Below are 18,629 nucleotides of genomic sequence, written 5' to 3' on the forward strand. Positions count from 1 at the left end.
GAAGCTCTTTTGACTAAAACAAGTTTGCTATGTCAGCATTGATTGACTGTTCATTCACAAACTTAATGGATGAATTGAAATATTATACACCGTAAAAAGTAAACTGTTTTATTGGAAGAATGAACTACATCGCACGAAAATTGAACTAAATTGTACTGCACATTTTAAGATTTCCACAAAGCGTTGTTGAAATCAGGAAAAATTAATTCCCTGTTGTACCGTTTAACTGCAGTTCACGAAATTACATCCTCTCATAGTCATAGTCATTGGCGCCAAATCATTTTTCAATCACGAAATTAATTGATCCAATTAATTTCTTAATTAAAATGTCTTCAATCACGAAAATGATAATATCAATCACAGTTTTAATTGGAAATTAAAAACATACTTGATTAAAAAATTAATTGATGTCATTAGCAAATTTCAATTAATTTTTAATTGATTCAATGATGTTGAATGCAAAACTCAATTAATTTTTCCATTAAAAACGTAACTATTTTCAATTACTTTCTTAACGGACTTAGTGTTTTTAGTTTGATTAAAAATTGATTGTTTGAAATAAAATTTTAGTTAGAAATTAAAACAAGTGTATACGGCCGTAAGTTCGGCCAGGCCGAAGCTTATGTTCCTTCCACCATGGATTGCGTAGAAACTTCTACTGAAGACTGTCATCCACAATCAAATTACTTGGGTTGCGGTAACACTTGCCGATGGCAAGGAATCTTAAAACTTCCTAACACCGTAATATATACCACATAATCCATACGTGGTATATATTAAACTAAAAAAGGCCGATTAAACACGTATATAATTAAGTTTAAAGTTTCTATAGAAATAAAATTTTGACAAAATAAAATGTTGACAACATTTTCTATAGAAGTAACATTTGGAAAAAATTTTCTATAGAAATAAAATTTTGACAAAATTTGCTTCTCTTAGAGGCTCCGCAAGCCAAATCGGGGGATCGGTTTATATGGGGCTATATATAATTATGGACCGATGTGGACCAATTTTTGCATGGTTGTTAGAGACCATATACTAACACCATGCACCACATTTCAGCCGGATCGAATGAAATTTGGTTCTCTTAGAGGCTCCGCAAGCCAAATCGGGGGATCGGTTTATATGGGGGCTATACGTAAAAGTGGTCCAATATGACCCATTTGAAATACCATCCGACCTACATCAATAACAACTACTTATGCCAAGTTTCAAGTCGATAATAATCTTCATTTAAGGTAAAACGCTTGCCAGCAAGGATTTTTTTTAGATTTGGGAACAAGTAAAAGTCACTGGGAACTAAATCAGGAGAATAAGGTGGGTGGTCAAGCAACTCGTACTTTAATTCGTTGATTTTAGCCATTGTTAAAACACTCTTGTGCGCTGGTGCGTTGTCTTGATGAAAAATTATTTTTTTGTGTTGTAAGCCAGGACGCTTTTCTCGAATTTGTACATTTAATTGATCCAAAAGGTTGCAATAGTACTCTGAATTTATTGTTCTACCCTTTTGCAGTTAGTCAATCAATAAAATACCTTTGAAGTCCCAAAAAACCGTTGCCATAACGTTACCAGCCGATTGAATTGTTTTTGCCTTCTTTGGGGCACTTCCTCCAGCTTCAGTCCATTGTTTTGATTGTTCTTTTGTCTCTGGAGTATAGTGGTGGATCCATGTCTCATCAACAGTAATGAAACGACGCTTAAAATCCATTTTATTTCGCTTAAAACGATCCAAACAAGCTAGAGAAATGTTCATTCTTATGCGTTTTTGATCGACTCTTAACAAATGCGGCACCCATCTTGCAGAAAGCTTTCTCATCTGGAGTTCTTCATGCAAAATTAAATGGACTCGATCATTTGAGATGTCCATGATATTAGCAATTTCATGCACTTTTATTCATCGATAATTTAATACCATATCATGCACTTTGGCTACAATTTCTGTTGTTGTTGCTGTTTTTGGACGTCCACTACGTGGTTCATCTTCAGCAACTCAATTTTTACTGTTATATATGCATACACGCAAAGAAAAAAAACGTTTGGAAAACGTGTACCGAAAACGTTTTTCTTTTGTTAGAGTTTTTTGAATTGCTTCGAAAATTTTAAACTTTTATCACCAAAAAAATTCGTTTGTTACAAAATTTTTATTTTTTCAATAAAAAAAGTTATTTTTGAAATAACAACACAGTCCATTTCGTTTATATCAAACACTGTTCTTTTCTGACTTTAGTTCTTTAATAAGACACATTTTACAGTTCAAAATTTAATATAGTACAATGTAATGTTGAACATTTTTTCGGAATCTTCCGAATATATCTGGAATATATGTAAAAAAAAAAACAAAAGCAAAAAAAACTTTGGCCGAAGCAGGGATCGAACCCACGACCCTTGGCATGAGAGTCGGACGTAGCTACCACTGCTCCACGGTGCCAAACTAAGTGTTTGTTTCTGTTAAATAAACTTTGTTTATTCGGTTCGTGGGCGCCGCAAGCTATGCTATATAAATATAACTTATATTGATATTTATCTATTGATGACCATAACAGGTACATAGCTCAGTGGTTAGTGTGTTGGCTTACAATGTGCATGGTCCGCGGTTCGATTCTCCGTCCAGGCGAAAGGTAAAAAAAATTGTAAAAATTTATAAAATCGTATAATTTCTTCTACATTGTTGGTATTACAGGAAAAGGTGTTAAGAACTAAAAATCCTCGTGGATGTGAGAAAGATGTGAGGGACAATGCAATTAGCAAGAAAATAATGTTTTTTTTTTGAGCTAGTCTTTATGAAATTGTTTTTACATCCTGGAAAAGAATAAACGTTTATCACAAAAAGTATATACTTTTCTTCCAAATACACTTCCTTACAGCGAAAAGCAAATGAGAAACGAACTTTGTTTGTCTAAAATTTCGTTTGGGAGGAAAGAATTATTTTTTTGCGTGTATGAAGGAGCACTTTCACCTAACACATTCACCATATCATTATGAATTTCTTGTCCCGATAAACTTTTTTATGTAAATATTTAATGACAGCATGAATTTCTAATTTTTCCATTGTAAAAAAATTGCGGATGCGTCTTTTTTGAACACCTGTTTCAATATGAAGGAGTTGCCAGATCGAAACAAAATTTAACATGTGTTAATAATAGAGATGGAAGTTTCCAAAACACTTAACTTTTTTCTGTTTACACCGCGCTTTAGGCTAAGAAGTTTCCGAACTGCCCTCGTAATTACCGCGCAAAAGTTCATACCGGTTCGTAATTATTTGTGGACTTCCCTATATATAGCGGTTAAGAACTGAATTATATACGTATTTAATCTGCTTTTTGTTTTGTCTAATATATACCACGTATGGACTAACTTACAATTTAGAAGACGATGTCAAGAAGAATTAAGATAGCTTGCCATCGGTAAGTATTACCACAATCCAAGTTATTCGATTGTGGATGACAGTCTTTCGTAGAAGTTTCTACGTAATCCATGGTGGAAAGTACATAAGATTCGGCCTGGCCGAACTTACGGCCGTATATACTTGTTTTATTTAATTTATTTAAATTGTTTTATTTAATTTAATATATAGGTATATTCTTAACATATTGTTTTTATACCCTCCACCATACACTCAAAGAACAGTAAACCCTCTAAAGCCAATTTAACTCTATTTTAGTTCTTGGAATTTATTGTTTTAATAAAAATTTCTCCAATATGAGCAAGATTTCTTGGCTTTAATAATTTTTGTGCAATTTAGAAACAATAAAGTATAAAGATTTACTAAATTCGTAGATTTAAAGTCGTACATTTCTTCAATGTTTACTTATTTTTATGATATCGACGTTTGTAAGAGTTTAGTTTGAATTTTCTAAAATTAACTTAAATGTTTCCTCCTGTTGAGTTCAATATGTTTTGAGTATAGGATGGGGTTATGCTTACTTTGTTATTCTGTTTGTAACACATCGGAATATTGGACCTCATAAAGTATATAAATTCTTGATCGTGATGATATTGCAAATGTGCCATATCGGACAACTTGTAGGTATAGCCCTAATATAAACCGATCCCCAGATTCGACTCCTAAAATCTCCTGAAAGAGCAAATTTCATTTATACTACCATCACGTATACATATGTCTTCTAACTACCGTGGAAAATTTCTCATTATTATATGTAGCCCCCATATAAACGGATCCTTAGATTTGTCTTCTTGAGCCACGTAGAGGAACAAATTTCATCTTATCCGGTTGGTATTTGGTACACGGTTAAAAAAATTTTGTCTTTATACTAATGATTTTGGTATTGATTAAGAGCCACAGAAGCGGAGAATTGAAGAAAGGATACTTTTTGAGGACAAATGTCTCTTTTAAATTTGAGTTTTGGGTACTTGCTTTAAGAAACAAATGTGATATCAAAGTCATTTAAACACGTGTTAACGACACCTTAAATTTTCAAATTCCGACTCGACTTCAAGTAGAAATTATTCTAAAAAAGCGTCTTTAAAGTTTTGAAAAACATGTCCTAATGTTTGCGTTGAAGTCAAGATGCAAAACGTCAATAAAATTTAAGACTATTTCATTAACTTAAAGAAGTTTTTTGAATTATTAAAATCAAGTTGACCTTAGTCAAACCAAATTTACTTTCATGTAAAGATGCCAATTTTTAAGTATATTCACCTAACAATAAGGACAAAATGACTTCATTGAAAAATTTATCGACTTTTGGAAAAGGAAAAAACTTCATATTATAGAAATGCGTCTTCTATGCTAAGCAAAATTTGCATTCGTATTTTAAGGACATGAAGTCTTTGACCTCACAACAATATTTGCAAATTTATCTACGTCATAATTATATATAGAATCCTCTATATAAATCTATTAGGAAATAAATTGTCATATACAGGGTGGCTGATATGCAATGCAACCAACTTCTGGTTGCCGTATTCCAATGGCAGTTCATTTTATTGTTTACTAGCTTATAAAAGCATTTTAATCTATTTCATTCAGTTATTCGTAATTAAATTCAAGCGTGATAGTACGGTTGCTTTATGTTTGGCTGCAAAACCACAAGTGGCTATTGGTAGAGCCCTCCAGTATTTAAATGTCTTTTGTTGCTCATACCATTCCACGTTACCGTGATACTGACAGTGTTGCAAAAGTGGACGAAAAAACGGTAACAACATCAGAAATAATTTGAAGTGAAGTGAATGCCACCACATTTGATTGAAATCCACGCCGCAGTATTAGAAAACTTGCTCGTGAACTGAACATATCGCGAGAACGGATGTAACACATATTGAAGAATGAGATTGGGTTCAAGCAATCGAAGTTCCAAAAAATGCTGGAGCTCACCGATGTACAACCAAATTTAGACTGGAAAGAACCAAGGAGTTGCTTCGCTAAGACGCCAAAGGTTTAAAGGGTGATACGGTCAAAATTTGGTGAAGGGAAAATGCGTATAAATCGGTGAAATCGTTTATTTATAAAATCAAATTAAATTTCTTTTTCAAGTTCAATTAGTATAAAATTCAGGAAAAATATTCAGTTAAGCTTTCGCTTTTCCAAATCCGAATTGCCGGGCCTCACGCTTGACACCTGCCATCAGATTTTGTACACCCACCTTGTCCACCTTCTTCGCCGCAGAAAGTATAAAACTCCTGTCCCGGAAGCAGCTTGTAGTCGGCTTTGTAGGTTTCGCCGCCGTGTACAGCCTCCGGGATCGCGCTTTGGCCGTCGTATTTTGTTTATCATCGCGATTTGGAGTCACTACCTTCTTGTAAGTCGATAGTCCGGCTCGTTTTTTGGCTCGATGCACGGTTGTAGACGATACACCCAGCTTATTTGCGGCATCTCGGAGAGAGAGGTTAGGGTTTCGCTTGAAACTACCGGCTTCTCAGCGGCTTCCGGTTTTCGATTTCCCCCCGATCCAGACTTCCTGGCTGTCGACAAACGTTCCCCAAACACTTTAATTACATTTTTAACTGTTGATTTGGCAACTTTTAGCGATTTTGCCAGCTTTGTGTGCGAATAGCTCGGATTTTCGCGATGCGCGAGCACAATTTTGATACGCTGCTCTTCTTGCTTGGACGGCATTTTGACAACTGAAGAGTGAATTCCAAAATCAAAATAGGAGCAACATTCTACACACACACACCTTCAAAATGAGGGGTGTTCAGCATTAGCGTAGCTAGACAATTTTCCTAGTGGGGGCTATAGCCCCCCTAGCTAAAAATTAATGGACTGAAGTTATAGGTTTAATTACTGTTTTATTTTATAAAACTAAACAAAAATCAAACTTCATCATAACTAGACAACTAATTTATAATAAGGCAACTAAAAGTAGTTCCACACTTTTTCCCAGCAAAAAATTGGGAGTTGTTATAAAGACATAACTTTAAAATCACTTCCAAAAATGTCCTCACAAAGAAGTTCTTTATTTTAACCCAATTTTTATAACTCGTTTTTTATATTCTTAATGGGTATTTTTTGTTTCAAATAGGATAAAAAAGTAAGAATTAATAAAATGACAAAAATTATTTAAATGATGTCGAAAAAAATCTAATTCCATTCTAGAAAAATTGGGAAGTTTTGAAAATATTTTAGGTCAAACGTTCCCATTATTTATTTGGGAAAATATCAATTTGAATTTTTTTAATTCACATTCAAAACACTGAATTCGGATCACACCTTAAGAAGTGATGCAAATTCAGTGCAACGGTTGTTGAAATGGTGGGCATCCGTCCTATGACATGCCCATCTTAAATTTATCGCTTCTGAGCCAATTTGCATCACTTCCGGACACAAAAAGAACAGTTTCACAACTTTTTTGGCGATTCTGGTTTTTTGCACCGTTATTAAGATATTCATTTATAAAATAATAGTTTTAATATCAATTACAATTTTTTTAATTAAATCGACTAAAACTTTGACCAAACAAATTAATAAAGGTACTTTAGTTATTAAACTAAACATAAATTTAGGAACTTAAATCATAAGTTCAACCAAAGTTTTATTTTATAAATATCAGACTCCAAACATTCACTTATAATAAATAATTCACTTATATAAAAATAAAGCTATATATTGCCATCGGCAATTGAAATTTTTTTATTTATTTATTTTAACAAATCGTAAATAGGTTTTCAAATTCTGGGGGGGGGCTACAATTTTTCTGGGGGGGTCTAAGCCCCCTCCCCAGAGGCCTTCCTACGCTTGTGGTGTTCAGGTTTTTTAAATGCAAAATTGAAAGAAATACGTCAAGTTTATATTGACCAAATTTTGACCGTATCACCCTTTATACCTTCGATTGGCCTCTAGTACTCAAGCGACGACGATGGCAATGGTGTGGGCCTAGGGAGGCCCACTCCCGATCGTATTCGAACGTGGGGTCTCAATAATGGAAAAATGACCTAAATACAGTATTGAAGTCCATGCAGACAAATATTTGGGCCGTAGGCCATGGATATACAGTATTGAAGCACCATACAGTATTGAAGTCCCCACTCATAACGAGTCAACCAAGTTTTACTTAACAAGCGTGGTTCATTTCTAACGCACAAAGGCCCAAAACATTTGCGGATATTAATCCGTTGGACTTTCGCGAATGAGACATTTCGGAGAATAAGGTTGGAACCAGGGATCCGGAGCGGTTCAGTTTTTTCGCTCCGCTCCGGAGAGAAAACAATCGCTCCGCTCTGGGAAAAAATTTCGCTCCGCTCCTTCGTAAAGAAAATTATTTTTTATACCCACCATCATAGAATGGTGATTGGGGTATAATAAGTTTGCCATTCCGTTGTAACATATCGAAGTATCGATTTTCGCCTATATAAAGTATATATATTTTTGATCAGAAAGACATTGTAAGACGATATAAGCATGTCCGTCTGTTTGTGGTAATCACGCTACAGCCTTCAATAATAGCGCTATCGTTCTGAAATTTGGCACAGATTCGTCTTTTGTCTGCACGCAAGCTATGTTCGAGGATGGGATATATCGGTCCAGGTTTTTACATAGCTCCCATATAAACCGATCCCCCGATTTGGGCTCTTAGGCTTATAGAAACCGAAGTTTTTATCCAATGAAAATTAGAAATCTTGAGATATTTTAGGACCATAGAGAGGTGTGCTGAAAATGGTGAGTATTGGTCGATGTTTTGGTACAGGCCCCATATTGACCGATCTCGCGATTTTACTTCTTGGGGTTATAGAAACCAAAGTTTTTATTCAATTTGCATGAAATTGGAAATCTGAAGGTCTAGATTCTAGATTCTACAGGTTTTTCAGAACAACAATTATGTGTGCAATTATGATTTATCGGTCGTTAGATACGTATTAGATATATGGGAAAATTTGAGTAATGTTTGCACTTAGCAGAGATTTTAAATTGAAAATGTGTGTACTTTGGCCATATTTGCCTAAAACGGAAAAACATATAACAGGTTGGCTGATAAGTCCCCGGTCTAACAAAGAAAAACACATTTTTTTGTCAAAATTCGTTTTTATTATTCAACATAGTTCCCTTCAAGAGCGATAGAACGATTATAACGACCTTCCAATTTTTTGATACCATTTTGGTAGTACTCCTTCGGTTTTGCCTCAAAATAGGCCTCAGTTTCGGCGATCACCTCTTCATTGCAGCCAAATTTTTTCCCTGCGAGCACCCTTTGGGGTTTTGAGAACAAGAAAAAGTCGCCGGAGGCCACATCTGGAGCAATTCGAAGCCCAATTCATGAATTTTTGTCATCGTTCTAAATGACTTGTGGCACGGTTCGTTGTCTTGGTGGAACAACACTTTTTCTTCTTCATATGGGGCCGTTTTGCCGCGATTTCGACCTTCGAACGCTCCAATAACGCCATATAATAGTCACTGTTGATGGTTTTTCCCTTCTCAAGATAATCGATAAAAATTATTCCATGCGCATCCCAAAAAACAGAGGCCATTAATTTGCCAGCGGACTTTTGAGTCTTTCCACGCTTCGGAGACGGTTCACCGGTCGCTGTCCACTCAGCCGACTGTCGATTGGACTCAGGAGTGTAGTGATGGAGCCATGTTTCATCCATTGTCACATATCGACGGAAAACTCGGGTGTATTACGAGTTAACAGCTGCAAACACCGCTCAGAATCATCAACACGTTGTTGTTTTTGGTCAAATGTGAGCTCGCGTGGCACCCATTTTGCACAGAGCTTCCGCATATCCAAATATTGATGAATGATATGACCAACACGTTCCTTTGATATCTTTAAGGCTTCTGCTATCTCGGTCAACTTCATTTTACGGTCATTCAAAATCATTTTGTGGATTTTTTTTGATGTTTTCGTCGGTAACCACCTCTTTCGCGCGTCCACTGCGTTCACCGTCCTCCGTGCTCATTCACCACGCTTGAATTTTGCATACCAATCAATTATTGTTGATTTCCCTGGGGCAGAGTCCGGAAACTCATTATCAAGCCAAGTTTTTGCTTCCACCGTATTTTTTCTCTTCAGAAAACAGTATTTTATGAAAACACGAAATTCCTTTTTTTCCATTTTTTTCACAATAACAAAAGTTGTTTCACAAAAGACGCTCTATCTCACAAACTAATTGACTTACAGACGCCAAATTTTGACACGAATCATTTGAAGGTTGGTACTATATAAAAATAATATGCATTTAATACTAGCGACGCCATCTATGTGTCAGACCGGGGACTTATCAGCCAACCTGTTAGTATATTGGGGCTTTGTCTCAATCCTAACCGATTTTGACCATCTTTGGCTAATTGTACTCTCTGCGCACAATTTCAAAATATTAGGAGTGAAACTTTGGTCTCCATTGTCATATGAATCTAAATCGGGCGAAAGATATATATGGGAGCTATACATAAATCTGAACCGATGTCAACCAAATTTGGCATGCATGATAGAAATATTAGTTCTACTCACTGTACAAAACTTCATGTAAATTGCCTCTGGCTCTGGAGCCGTATAAGTGGATATCGGGCGAATGATATATATGGGAGCTATATCTAAATTTTAACCGATTTTAACCAAATTGGACCACATTACCATACTATCAATTGTACTCTTTGTGCAAAATTTTATAGCAGAGCAAAAAAAGAAATAAAAAGAAACTATCATCGCATTTGATTAAATCTAATATTTGTTTTCCGGGGCGGAGCGGTTTTTCTTTTGGAAATCGCTCCGGTCCGCTTCCGACTGTAAATGTTTGTTAGTGTATTACGATAGTCCCTGGATTGGCTATTTTATCTATTTCAGCAGATATTTCATTCGTGTCAGCAAACAAATTTCTTTGAAAATAGAAGTTCACACCAAGATTTAAGTAACATTTTCTTTGACGAAATTCTTTTCTTTTCATAATTTTTATAATTTTCTCAATTTTTTTCGCTATATTTTTAGACTATAGTAAAAATGGGTACTGATGTGGATACTATTAGCGTACCCATTTCGGAGGGAACAAATGCAGAACATGTGTTATATCGTGTTAAACGTGGCTCTACCGTACATGTACATCCCGATGCTGAACTTTTGGGAAAGGAAATAGTACTCTACACTAACTATCCGATAGAGGGTAAGATATTTTGCAAAAAGAAAAGCTTAATAATGATGATGATAATAATAATATCCCTTCTCTAATTAAAGGTCAAAAATTCAAACGTACCGACAATAGAATATTATATTGGTATTTGAAAAATGGTACCAAAATTACCACAAATAAATATAATTCAGCTCATGTAGTCGATACGGATATTTATACCGAAGTTAAAATGAATTTGTCGGGAACATTTAAATTTTGGTTCCATTTCAAGGATAAGTAAGTCGTTAGCATTTTCTTTTGTAAAAATCATATGGAATTTATTGAGTATCTGTTACATTTCAGTAATAAACAGGAAACTGCTGGTTCCCTTTATATTCAAGTTGAGCCAACTCTACATGTGGGTCCTGTGGGTGCACAAAAGGTTATCCCCTTGAATTCGGTTCGTTGTCAAACCGTATTGTCCAAATTATTGGGCCCCATCAATACGTGGGAACCCAAATTACGTGTAACCAAAGAGTCGGGTTACAATATGATACATTTTACACCTATTCAAGAACTGGGTGCCTCAAAGTCTGCCTACTCATTGCGCAATCAAAATCGGGTTAATCCCCATTTTGCTCCTTCAAAGGGTGCAAAAGTTACATTTGAGGATGTGGAGAAAATCATTAAAAAATGTCGCCATGAATGGGGGGTAAGTTGTATGAGAGGTGATCATTTTTCTATTAGTGGTTAATATTTTCCTCTTCTCCCGGTTTACCGTAGGTTGCTTCAATTTGCGACATCGTTTTGAATCATACCGCAAATGAGTCGGAATGGTTATTAGATCATCCAGATGCCACATATTCATGTGCCACCTGTCCCTATTTAAGACCAGCTTTCCTTCTCGATGCTGTTTTGGCCAAATGTGGTGAAGACATTGATAATGGTCTGTTGGAACATGTAGGGGTTCCCAAAGTTATTGAATGGGAAGGACATTTAGAAGCTTTGAGTTATCAGCTTCATAATGTGTATTTACCCAAAGTCAATATCCACGAATTGTTCCAATGTAATGTAATGAAATATGCCAATGAATTTTTGGCCCAATGTCGTTTGAGGGAACCACCAACAAATGTGGCTAAAACCGAACGTTTCAAGGAAATCAAATTGATAACTGATCCGGAATATAGAAGGCTGGGAGCCACAGTCAATCTGGAATTGTCCATGGATATTTTCAATGCCTTCCATCCAGATTGTTTCGATGAAGAGTCTCGTTTGCGTAAATGCTCGGATACTTTCCGCCGCCACTTGGAGTGGTTGAATGAGGAAGTTCGTTCGGAAATTCAAGATTATTTGAACTATGCTATTGGCAATTGTTTGGCTGGCATACGCTATGAACGCGTCCAGGAGGATGGTCCTAGAATACGTGTAATTTCGGACAAGTACAAAGTATTCATGGAATACTTTACCAAAACCAAAGCCTTGGGCAAATCATTGCAAGAAATTGAAGAAGGAATGTATGGTAAAATGGGTGAATTCTTTATGGCCCACAATGGCTGGGTTATGGGTTCCTCGGACCCCCTGAAAAATTTTGCAGAGAAACAACCCGGCCATGCCAATGTTTATTTGAAACGTGAACTCATTGCCTGGGGAGATAGTGTAAAATTGCGCTTTGGCAAGCGGCCCCAAGATAGTCCCCATTTATGGCAACATATGACTGAATATGTTCAGACCACGGCACGTATATTCGATGGTGTCCGTTTGGATAATTGTCATTCGACACCTTTACATGTAGCCGAATATCTTTTGGATGCTGCCCGTGAAGTTAATCCTGAGCTTTATGTTGTAGCTGAACTTTTTACCAATTCCGATGCTACAGATAATGTGTTCGTCAACCGTTTGGGTATTACATCGCTGATAAGAGAAGCATTGTCCGCATGGGATGCCCATGAGGAAGGACGGCTTGTTTATCGTTATGGAGGCGAACCAGTTGGAGCATTTTTGGTTAATCCCAAACGTGATTTAGCTCCCAATATTGCCCATGCCTTATTCATGGATATGACCCACGATAATCCTTCGCCAGTGGAGAAGAGGTCAGTTTATGATCTATTGCCTTCCGCTGCATTGGTATCGATGGCATGTTGTGCAACAGGCAGTAATAGGGGTTACGATGAATTGGTACCACATCATGTAAGTGAGATAGTTTACGTATCCATCTCTATCTTTTATTAACCGTTGCCATATTTTTCTTTTCCAGATCCATGTCGTTGATGAGGACCGTACTTATCAGGAATGGGAAAAAGGTGTTAATTTCTCCAGTGGCATTATAGCTGCCAAGAGAGCCTTGAATATTCTACATGGACAATTGGCCGAGGAGGGATTTACCCAAGTTTTTGTTGATCAAATGGATCCCAACATTGTTGCCATTACCCGGCATTCACCCAAAACTCACCAGAGTGTTATATTGGTAGCCCATACGGCATTCAATTATCCTCATCCTAATGCTGGTGCCACCTTTGTGAAACCTTTACGATTTGAGGGAAGTTTAGATGAAATCATCTTGGAAGCTGAACTCTTGATGAAGAGTGACAAACCCTTTGATCGTCCCGCACCTTTTACCAAGGACACACATGTTTTGAATGGCTATAAACAATTTGAATTGAAGCTAAGAGAGCATATACCTTTGGAAAAATCACAAATCTTTCGTCCTCAGGTTTCAGTAGATGGAAATGTTACTCAATTGGAATTGATTAATTTAAGACCTGGATCAGTGGTGGCCATTAGGTAAGACACACTCTGGAAGAACTCTCTGTGAAAACTTTGGCTGATTGTGTATTCATTTGTTTTACAGGGTTTCTTTGAAACCAGAAATCAGCAAGAATTTCATTAGTCTACAAAATCTAACCAATTCGCTGCACTACAAAAAGGGCCAAGAAGATGATGAGCTGGCGAAAATTGTAGAAGGTCTTGATTTTACCGACTTAAATCGATCATTGTTTTCGTGTGACCAAGAGGAACGTGATATGGGCTTTGGGGGAGCTGCTTATGATATTCCCAATTATGGACCAATTGTCTATTGCGGCCTTCAGGGCTTTGTTTCTTTGCTAACGGAGATATCACCGAAAAATGATTTGGGTCATCCTTTATGCAATAATTTGCGTGATGGCAATTGGATGATGGATTATATAGCCGATCGTTTGACTCATCATGATGGCACCAAACAAATATCGCAATGGATTAAGAAAACCTTTGAGCCATTGAGGAGAATTCCCCGTTATTTGGTTCCATGCTACTTCGATGCCATTGTTAGTGGAATCTATGAGGTTCTAGTGCAACGAGTCTATCAATTAATGCCAGAAACTCTGCGTGATGGTCATGATTTCCCACAATCCTTAGCATTGGCCACTCTCCAGTTCCTAACCATATGCAAATCAGCCAATTTGCCACCTTTGAGTCCGGCATTGGCACCACCAAAGCCACCGCAACAATGCGTTACATTATCCGCAGGTCTACCACATTTCTCTACAGGTTACATGCGTTGCTGGGGACGTGATACCTTCATTTCTCTAAGAGGTCTTCTTTTATTAACTGGCCGCTACAATGAAGCTCGCTACATAATCTTAGGATTTGGTCAATGCTTGCGTCATGGTCTCATACCGAATCTCTTGGATAATGGTACCAAACCCCGATTCAACTGCCGCGATGCTGTTTGGTGGTGGTTACATAGTATTAAACAATATGTTGAGGAAGCTCCCCATGGCAAGGATATATTGCAGGATAAGGTGTCTCGTATATTCCCCTATGATGATTCACCTGCCCATGCTGCAGGTCAATTCGATCAAGTGCTAATTGATGTCATGCAGGAAGCTTTAAAAGTTCACTTCCAAGGATTGCAATATCGTGAAAGAAATGCTGGCCATGAAATCGATGCCCATATGACAGATAATGGTTTTAACAATCAAATTGGTGTACATCCTGAAACTGGTTTTGTTTTTGGTGGAAATCAATGGAATTGTGGTACATGGATGGATAAAATGGGTTCCTCGGAGAAAGCTGGAAATCGTGGTCGGCCAAATACTCCACGTGATGGTACAGCTGTAGAATTGGTGGGTTTGCAGTTTGCAGTATTAAAGTTCATGCAATCGTTGTCGGAAAAGGGTATCATCGAATATAATTCCGTAACACGTAATGGACCCAATGGTGAGTATGTTTATGAAAAAAATTTACCCCACCACTGTGTGATGGTAGACAGATACAATTTTAGAGGCCCTTACCAATTGACTTATAACTCCGCATGGGTTTGATAATCGGTCTCTGTTTATCTCTTCATGTTTTCTCGTAATCCAATTGGATATCACATGTGTTACTCTCAATACGATGTTATCGACTTTACATTTTTAAAAATTTCCATCCAATAGAAATGTACGGAAATTTTTTGTTACACTATCATACGGGTATGAATTCAAGCAAAATCCATGTCGAACGTTCTTATCGACATAATTTACTAATATTTTCATATCGCATTCCCCATTTAAATCTATCGATATATGCCCCGTCTGTCCATATATTCTCGTGATGAGAAAAAATCGCATTTCAGGTCGGTTTGAATCTCTAGACAAATTGTACTGCCAATAATACCATTTACTAGTTTTGCTATCCCAAATTTAGTGAACTCTCCATGACAAACAACCTAAACTGCGTTATCGGCATAAAAGCGAAATTTCATTTGACAAACGTATTAAGTCACCAACCCATGGCTATTTATGCTATCAAAAAGTTTATTGGTACGATATTATCGATGTTTTATATTTTCTCCCAAGGTAGATACATAAACGGGCTTTAAGCCCTGTTTGCGCAAACAGAGAAAAAAAATTGATTGTCTGTCGTTATTGGAGAAAAATGTATGATAACAATGCCTCAAGCAATTTCCATTAGCAAACAAATACATGCATTCCATATGGGTAGCAATCAGGTTGCCACGTGAGCCAAAAAAAAATCTATCAAAATTTGGAGAAAATTTTACTCAAACAACAAAGCAACAAGTTTTTATTTGGAAAATTTTATTTCAATTTTGTCAAAATTTTATTTTCATAAAAATTGTTTTCCAAATTGTATTTCCATAAAAAAATTTTGTAAAAATTTTATTTCCATAGAAAAATTTTTAGAAATTTATTAAAAATTGTTGTCAAAGTTTTATTTCTTTAGAAAATTTTGTCAAAATTTTATTTCTTTAGAAAATTTTGTCAAAATTTTATTTCTATAGAAAATTTTGTTAAAGTTTTATTGCTATAGAAAATGTTGTCAAAATTTTATATCTAAGAAAATTTTGCCAACATTTTTTTATAAGAGCATTTTATCAAAATTTTATTTATAAGAAAATGTTGTCAAAATTTGATTTATAATTTTTTTTTTCAAAATTTTATTTCTATTTCTATAGAAAATTTTGTCAAAATTTTATTTCTATAGAAAATTTTGTCAAAATTTTATTTCTATAGAAAATTTTGTCAAAATTTTATTTCTATAGACAATTTTGTCAAAATTTTATTTCTATAGACAATTTTGTCAAAATTTATTAAAAATTTTGTCAAAATTTTATTTCTATAGACAATTTTGTCAAAATTTTATTTCTATAGACAACTTTGTCAAAATTTTATTTCTATAGAAAATTTTGTTAAAATTTTATTGCTATAGCAAATGTTGTTAAAATTTTATTACTATAGAAAATGTTGTTAAAATTGTATTTCTATAGAAAATTTTTCAAAATTTTATATCTAAGCAAATTTTTTCAAAATTTTACATTTAAGAAAATTTTGTCAAAATTTTACATTTAAGAAAATTTTGTCAAAATTTTATATCTAAGAAAATTTTGTAAAAATTTTATTTATAAGAAAATTCTATCAAAATTTTATTTATAAGAAAATTTTGGCAAAATTTTATTTCTAAGAAAATTTTGTCAAAATTTTATTTATATTTTTTTTTTTTCAAAATTTTATTTCTATAGAAAATGTTGTCAAAAGTTTATTTATATGAAAATTTTGTCCAAATTTTATTTCTATAGAAAATTTTGTCAACATTTTATTTCTATAGAAAATTTTGTCAAAATTTTATTTATATTTATAAGAAAATTTTGTCAAAATTTTATTTATAAGAAAATTTTGTCAAAATTTTATTTATAAGAAAATTTGTCAAAATTTTATTTATACGATTTTCTTTTTCAAAATTTTAGTTCTAAGAAAATGTTGTCAACATTTTATTTCTATAGAAAATTTTGTAAAAATTTTATTTTCATAGAAATTTTGTGAAGTACCTCTTCGTTCGGATAGGAATATTTTGCAAAATCTTCCAAAACATATAAAATTCTACTAATGTACCAAACAGTAAAAAAATCTACCATTTTTGGTCGAATCCTACCAACTGTGGCAACCGTGCTAGGAACATCTTTGCTCAAATCGCATGCTGGGCCAAACGGCTGCATAAACGCAGAGCTAGCAAATTGTGTTTGAACGTCGATAAGACAGTTCCGTCATGAGTTTCGCTAGAGGACCATACCGGTTAAGGCATTCCAGTAAAATAATTTTTCATGTTGTTTTTTTATGAGAATCGATAGTAACCCCTCTCGGAATTTTTCTTAGCATTTTAATTTCTTTGAAAGAAAAATAAAATTCTTACGGGAAAGTTGCTTCCCGGCCAAATAATATAGTCCACTGTGATCGACTACTATTAAAATATGAAACTCATTACTTGTTTTATATCCCCCCCCCCTGTAGGTCAAACCACCACATGGACCTGGAAACAATGGGCCGAGCGTATTGCTGAAAATTTCGAAAAATGTTTCTTTGTCACCGAAAACGAAAAGGCACCATTGGCCAATAAGAAAAACATCTACAAAGATTGTTATGGAGCTTCACAAGGCTGGACTGATTATCAGTTGAGATGCAATTTCCCCATAAGCATGGTTGTTGCCCCAGAAATGTTCAATCCACAACATGCATGGGTGGCATTAGAACAAGCAAGGTGAGTTGCAAAATCTTCCATGAAGAAATTCTAAATTTCATAACTCGTCTCTATTACAGAGAACATTTATTGGGTCCTTTGGGTATGAAGACTTTGGATGCCAGTGACTGGAACTATCGCGGTAACTATGATAATTCAAATGATTCTACTGATTGTACGGTTGCCCATGGTGCCAACTATCATCAAGGTCCAGAATGGGTCTGGCCTATTGGTTTTTACCTACGAGCTCGTTTGATATTTGGAAAGAAATGTGGTCATTTAAACGAAACCATAGCGGAAACTTGGTAAATTTTGAGTTACCACCCACTTGAAAGAAATAATTAAAAATCTGTTCATTTTTACAGGAAAATCTTGAGAACTCATATGAAGGAGATAAAAACTTCCCATTGGCGTGGTCTACCTGAATTAACCAATGAAAATGGAGCCTATTGCCGAGATTCTTGCCGTACACAAGCATGGAGTATTGCCACCGTACTCGAGGTAGGTTCATTCCCATACAAGATGTTCATCAATAATTATTTTTATTTTTCCCATTGCAGGTTCTCCATGACCTTCATAATCTAGGCGGTGATGTTTAGATATTCTTAGCACAATAATTCAAAAAATTGTTTCAAAGGACCTGTATACCTCAAAATTACCCATTACTCGAAAAGAAAAATATCGTTATCGTAACGGAAGTACAACTTTTGCCATAGCGAAAAAATACGATTTGTAAACGTATTGATAATGGACATTATTGGCCTTAATTTGAAAACGAAAAACTTTAGTCATCAATATGTGTAGTCGAAAATTGTTAATTATTTTAAGACAAACAATAAACAGTAAAATGTTACCTATAAATAAAGGAATTTTTATCACATGAACAGATAAGTCATAACTAGAGAATGAATCCGATTTTTGGCCAGTCTATACCGCCGCCGTTCGGCGGTATCGTTCGGTTCGGATCTGATCTGATACTTTTATCCCATTCTCTATAGAAATAAAATTTTACTAAATCCTATTGTAGGAAGCCATTTAAATGTGTGAAGTGTGGTTTAGACCACTCCACTAAGGATTGCCCAAAGCCAGCAGATGTCGCTCCTAAATGTGTACACTGCCAGAACAACCATACAGCTAATTAC

The 18,629-nt window shown here is 35.3% G+C and overlaps 1 protein-coding gene across 4 annotated transcripts in view; it reads left to right on the forward strand.

Annotated features, from left to right (window-relative positions):
* Positions 1 to 18,352, forward strand: part of LOC142238643 (glycogen debranching enzyme) — a 36,022-nt gene extending 17,670 nt beyond the window's left edge. For all 4 annotated transcript variants that reach the window (XM_075310339.1, XM_075310337.1, XM_075310336.1 and 1 more), the window contains exons 2-11: positions 10,380 to 10,551; positions 10,623 to 10,794; positions 10,861 to 11,209; positions 11,281 to 12,684; positions 12,752 to 13,278; positions 13,346 to 14,694; positions 17,262 to 17,508; positions 17,568 to 17,792; positions 17,853 to 17,988; positions 18,048 to 18,352. In XM_075310339.1, coding sequence (XP_075166454.1) covers positions 10,392 to 10,551; positions 10,623 to 10,794; positions 10,861 to 11,209; positions 11,281 to 12,684; positions 12,752 to 13,278; positions 13,346 to 14,694; positions 17,262 to 17,508; positions 17,568 to 17,792; positions 17,853 to 17,988; positions 18,048 to 18,086 — 4,608 coding nt within the window. In that variant the 5' untranslated portion in view covers positions 10,380 to 10,391 and the 3' untranslated portion in view covers positions 18,087 to 18,352. The remainder of the gene's footprint in view (positions 1 to 10,379; positions 10,552 to 10,622; positions 10,795 to 10,860; positions 11,210 to 11,280; positions 12,685 to 12,751; positions 13,279 to 13,345; positions 14,695 to 17,261; positions 17,509 to 17,567; positions 17,793 to 17,852; positions 17,989 to 18,047) is intronic.
* Positions 18,353 to 18,629: the final 277 nt, after the last annotated feature.

Source organism: Haematobia irritans, chromosome 5 (assembly GCF_050003625.1).
Source record: "Haematobia irritans isolate KBUSLIRL chromosome 5, ASM5000362v1, whole genome shotgun sequence".
NCBI classification, from domain to species: domain Eukaryota; kingdom Metazoa; phylum Arthropoda; class Insecta; order Diptera; family Muscidae; genus Haematobia; species Haematobia irritans.